The sequence below is a fragment of the Perognathus longimembris genome, chromosome 23 (genome assembly GCF_023159225.1).
Source record: "Perognathus longimembris pacificus isolate PPM17 chromosome 23, ASM2315922v1, whole genome shotgun sequence".
Classification (NCBI taxonomy): Eukaryota; Metazoa; Chordata; class Mammalia; order Rodentia; family Heteromyidae; genus Perognathus; species Perognathus longimembris.
The window spans coordinates 25,549,286-25,555,285 of NC_063183.1; the positions used below are offsets into that span (position 1 = coordinate 25,549,286).

Below are 6,000 nucleotides of genomic sequence, written 5' to 3' on the forward strand. Positions count from 1 at the left end.
AATGGAAGAGGCTGATGTTTTCTCTGTGTCCTGTTGCCATTAATTGACTATATTGTTTTAGATTTATGCACTAAAAATTACGATTTCTATTTCTGAAGGCATCACTTTGTTACGTGGTAGCTTTTAAGCTGATGCCATGGACTTATTTTTCTTCTAAGATAAAGTCACATTTATAGATTTTGCAACTAATTACATGTCTGCCAATAAATACTTAGAGGATACATTTTATTTCAATTTATTATTTGTGTTTACATAGCAGGCCTCTAGAAACAATCTGTGGGACTGAACTGTTCTAATGGTGCTTGCTACTACTTATTCATCGTTCGCTTTCCCTTTCCCCTCTCTCTGTCTTGTTCTTTTTAATAGCTCTAGTCTGTCCGGTCAAGCATGACAGCAACTCAAACTCGGCAAACTTCCAAGATGGTGAGGACATGCCTGACAGATGTGTCTTAGAAGAGTCGGAGAGTCCAGGTGAAAGCCATTTAAAAATAGTCAAGTATAAAATGATAAATTTGACACAAGCTTTGGGGTCCTCGGGAGGGTGTTGGGGAGAGAGGACATTGTGATGCTGTTTTCTCTTAGCAGCTGCACTGTCAAATTAATGGTCCCCTCCAGAGGTCACGGCGCGGAGCTGTTATCTTTTCCTCTTTCATCAAGAATTCAGTTGGAAGAAGTACAAAGGCTTTATGACTGAGAAGGGAAGCTGACACTATTAGTTCATTATCATCAATTTTAAGCTTAACTGGTTAATACACGCAGAGATCGGAAACTAGAGAAATGTTGCCATTTTTACATGTTTCAACTGACGAGATCTAACGAGACTCGGGCAGACTCGGGCAGAAATGGAGAGAAGAGAGAAACTGTGTCAGCATTAGAATTTTGCCACTCTAAATACAAACAGGGGAAACAGCACTTGGGCTGGACAGGAATGGATGTTTTCAAAGAAGAGAAAATGGCAAGCCATGGTCATGCCATAAAATGGACTCTATGCCAGAGTATGTTTCTATTTCCTTTGTGGAAAGAACAGACAAAAACATTCTGGAGGGAGGCATCTAGAAAGATGTGAACATGGATTGTGTTGTTGTTTTGAAGCCTAATTTTAATAAGCCATTAGTTGTTTAAAAAAAAAAATCTTAGCAAATGCTGTTCCTGAATCATTACCAAGCCCAAAGATGCTCAGCAATCACCATGAAGGACAGAGTCTCAACATCCACCCCAAGCACAACCTTGCTCTTCCCAGCGCCATCTGCCAGTTGTGTACTCTCTACCTCTCCCATCTTTGTGTGCTGATCCATGTATCATATTTTTGATTCATCCTCTCGGCGGCCTGTCAGCTTAGTTAAGAGATTTCCAAATCTTGTTGCCTTTGCTGACAGGGGCAGCTGCAAACAGTCCCCCGATCCTTCCCCAAGGAGAGCTGCTGAGATTTAATTTTCAGTGAAAGGTGCAGCCTGCAATCTATGTCAGGTCCCCTAAGTCATCTTAGAACCCCAACAGACCAGGGCTGATGGCATTGTGTATCAGTCCCCTCGATGCCACCGAGACTTCTCAAAAGCTGGGCCACTGCTGGGTGCCCCTGCTCAACGGGACTTCTGCCTCAGGCCCCCACGGCCCAGAGATGTTGAGCAATAACACAATTTTTAAATGAACAAATCAGCTCCTATCCCTGCCATCACAGCCCGAGAGCATCGGCCCTCTCACTGGAAAAGTGAGAGGGTAAATAAAGGTAGAAATAAGTTTCTATAATAAAATTTTTTTTTAATGACTTTCAGTTTTAAACTTAAATTGTCAAACTAAATCTGACTAGGTTTTAAAACTGTCTTAGGGTAAATCTTTCCTATCAACAAAAGCCATGAGTCAGGTGTTTACCTAAATGCTTGTTGTTGTTTTTTTAACAAAAATAGACCAGCATTAAACCAGTTCAAAAGTAGAATACATTTCCATCTCCTTATAACATGGGTAGAGTTGGGTTCAAGAGTAGCACACTCTACCTGACTGATGCAAACAAAAGGACACATCAGAAACGGAAAGGTTAATTAAAAGACATAGGTGCTGATAATCATAACTTAAAAAGAAGAGAGTATTCTTCTATACATCGGACATCATTAAACCGGTAATAAAGAATGAATTACTCTGGCTTTTCCCTCTGTCCATTCCTGCATTTTAAGACATCTCGCCTTATAGGCCTAGAAACCTCTGGAGGGTTCACTACTGGTCTCACTGCCTTCCACTGAGAATTTGTGGCTTGGTTGTCATGGAGACATCGTATTTCTCCAAGAATTGCTCATATTGATCCGTGGCCAGGCGTAAATGGCCAAGCGAGTGTGAGGAATAAAGGGGGCTGGGCAGTCCTATAAAAATGACCAGGGCTTGTGGGTTGGAAATAAGCTCATAGCAAACACTTAGGTAGAAAGAAAGAAGCAGTTTTGTTTTGTTTCAGGATTCCTTTCCGCACTTTGGACCATTGTCTTCTTTCAGCATGAACTGAAAGAAACTTGTTAGTCACTTGTCATGTCAGATCTCGGGTGCGTGTCCTGCCTGACACAGCTGTCAGCCTTCCAGCTCTGCAGTTCAGGGACACACAACAAAGAGGCAGTGACATGAATTATTTATTGCTCCTTGTGTGGATAAAATTCTGTGATAAGAAATTAAGACACTTCTGACAGAGGTGCTTGTTTAGTAAGAAAGATTTTGAAGAGACCATGCATTTCCCTGCAGTAGAAATATTCTGAAGGCAGAGTTCTCAGAACAGAACGGAGAGGGCACTGTGCTTTGTGTCTCGTGTTTGAATTTGGTGGCATAGAGGACTTTCTTGAACTATAAAAATAGGACTGCTCACTTTTTAAGATCCAAAAACATCAATTCATTTACAATTGTAGGGGCTCCAAAATGCTAAGCATTCTTGTAGTGATTTAGTTACCTCTGTTTATCACAAGTGAGAGGGGTTTCTCGGGAAAACATCACCTTCCTTTGGGAAGCTAGTAGAGGTGTTTCATTCAATAGCTAAAAAAAATTGCATTAGTGTGTTCTTTAGCATATCCATTTATCTATATAGAAAAGAATGCATGCAAATGTAAATACATAGTTCTTAGCATTTTCAGCTGGAATCTTACCACTTCTTTAAAACTCCTTGTAACATTTTTACAAACAGGCAAAATCCCCTAGTTACAAAGTAGATTTATCTATCCAGTGCTAAATGACTAACATACTAAGCACATCATTTTAAATAACTACATGGATTGAACAGCACACAGAAAATGAAAACAAAAATCATTTTTCCGTTCAAACACAAGAAAAGTACTTCTTGTATTGTTCTTTCTAGCTTTTCCTTTGCACATCCTCTAACCATTATTTACTTTCGTTCTATCTTCATAATGAAAATGTCAGCTTACTTTCATACACAGAAAGCAAGAGAGACACTGAAGCATAGAAGCTAAACTAGGTTTTTGAAGAATTGATGCTAATATTTTTTAATGTCTATAGTTTTTAACGATTAATAAAATCACATTTTTGAAATTCGTATAAAATAATGAGATGGACTAGGTGAATTATCTTTGAACACAATGGGTTTTGAACTCACTGGAGAGATTCTTTTTGCATTGACTTCACTCCTTCTCCAGCACAGCCCTGACCAGGACAGTCCATTTGTGAATAAGCTGCAGTCTGCATATAGGTCACAACTTAGATGCCTGGAGGAGTGGATGTTCACCTGCTCTCTAGAGTGCTATACCTTATTCACATGCCATTGTGATTGCTTTATTGGTTCAAGCTGTATACCCAGGTGAGCGCCTGGAGTCCATTAAGGTTGGCAAAGCACCTTTAGACCAGAGCATTCCTGTTACTTTGACCCTGCTAGTGAACCTGGAGGTCTTATCTGATGGGGGAAAAGTATCCCTCAGCCGTGTCTTTCCTTTGGAATAATTCATTAGCAAAGAGTTTTGACTCACAAGTGAATCCCAGATTGGAGTTCTTTCTTAGACTCTCTGAAGTCTGCTTGCTCCTTCGCTGGCATTTATACGTTCCCGAAACCCGAGGGAATAACGGATGTCTACTAATAGAAGAACCAAGACAACATCATGAACTTTAAGCTCCATTTGTATCTCTGTGTGTGATTTTAGTGCCATTTGGAATTTCTTTTCTTGGCTCTTGAAAGCCTTCTTGCTTGTAAGATTGAAAGATGTCTTCACAAAAAATGGTCCAGTTGAGTCAACAGCTTGTTAACTGTTTGCTATAGTGTTTCAAGTTCAATCCTTCTTCTCCAGAATAAAGAACTCTGTGTCCTTTATCTTTGCATTCAAAGTGATTAAAAAACCCATAGTGCAACATTTCATATTTATGCAAGTATTGATGAAAGACACTGAGCTTTTATTACTTTATTAGCTTGGAAAATTAAGACGATTTCCTACTGTTCTAGGGACATGCATTTAAACTTCAGCTGAAATAGTAGTGGAAAGAGAGAGCTTGGAAGTAACAAAAAAACCTACATTCATATAAGTTTTCACATCAGTTCTGAAGTAATTGATAACCAGTATGCATTCTGCCATGAAGAGAACATTTTAGTGGCTTTTACGTAGCACGTTATGTGCATGGACTTATTATATACATCATTGTCAATCAATACTCCATTTGCATGAATCTGATGAACAAAACTAGATTTCTCAGAATTTCCAGAGTGAAAGGCCAGAGTGGATTGTTTTTCCTGTTACTCTTCTGGCTCATGAATCACCAGCAAAAACCAGGTAACAGCAAGTAGGACAGATTTGGGACCAGACTGCTGGAGATAGCTGATGATGATGCATGAAGCAGAGAAATGTGGACTGTGTGAAGAACACATCAATCTCAGCCATCGAGAACACACTTCTTACGGCTGGTGCTATTTTTTAAAAAAATGTTCCAGAAGAAGAAAATTTCAGTAGCAGAGCATAAGGTCTTTCCTCTGATCATATTGAGCAATCATTATTATTTAACAATATCATGATTTTCGATTTCAAGGGAATAAAAAAAAATTCTAGACACACTCATACACATACAAATGCACCTATTTCAATTTAGCTTATGGTGGAAGTGAATTAAGTCACAGTGCTCCAGTTAGTCTGATAGTCTAATTATTTTATAGCCAAACATTAATCAGCCAGAGATAGGTGCTCCAGCACTGAGCCAACGCCACTACTTCCAACAAAGACAATCACCCAAGTAGTCTTGAAAATAAATGCCTTCTTGACCATTTAACTCATCTAAAAATAACATTTGACTAAAATGGGAATCATGGCCTTCTTTGAGAACGACTAGAATATTACAAATCAAAAGTCTTGTTGCAAACGGTCATCTTCCTTAGCAGATAAAAACAGCATGTTAATAATGTGTCTAATTAAAATGTATTTTCCTAGTGCACAAGACAAAGAGTGTTATTTTACTTCAAGAGGGAAAATAAATGTGCAAATTCTAAGCTATACTTTAGTTGTTTCTGCCTTCCTTTCCTCCCTCCCTCTTTCCCATCACTCAACTATCCTATAGTTCACCACAGAACCCAAATAATCTGGCTTTTCTTTTCTTCCTAGATCAACCAAGACGCCACCCCTGGATAGCAAAGTTGTGCTCCTGCAAGATGTGCTAAGTGGAACTGCGCTGTACACTCTGGATCCAAACAAATGAAAAAACTTACACATGCCATTTGTTTATCGCAGAATAAAAGCAATGTTGTCACTGTTCTGTAATAAAACTGATAATACGTTAGTCAGAATGAGTTTCAAGAAAATACCCAAATTCTAACTCTAGAAAATCACAAACATTTTTCAACAAGAAATGCCAGTCCACAAACACAAAAAATCACGACTGTAGGTTCTTTCCCATTGTGGAGTTCACGAACCACATAATAAGCAACCTACAAGCCAGTATAACATACATTCCATGTAATGTTGCTTGAGGGTATTTCAGTTAAAATTCTACAGTTTTGATTTGTTAGGTTAGGACATTTTTGTCTTGGAAAGTGCTTTAATTCAG

The 6,000-nt window shown here is 38.8% G+C and overlaps 1 protein-coding gene across 3 annotated transcripts in view; it reads left to right on the top strand.

Moving 5' to 3' along the window:
* Positions 1 to 5,649, top strand: part of Wdr72 (WD repeat domain 72) — a 162,541-nt gene extending 156,892 nt beyond the window's left edge. For all 3 annotated transcript variants that reach the window (XM_048333018.1, XM_048333019.1, XM_048333017.1), the window contains exons 19-20: positions 367 to 471; positions 5,559 to 5,649. In XM_048333018.1, coding sequence (XP_048188975.1) covers positions 367 to 471; positions 5,559 to 5,614 — 161 coding nt within the window. In that variant the 3' untranslated portion in view covers positions 5,615 to 5,649. The remainder of the gene's footprint in view (positions 1 to 366; positions 472 to 5,558) is intronic.
* The last annotated feature ends 351 nt before the right edge of the window (positions 5,650 to 6,000 follow it).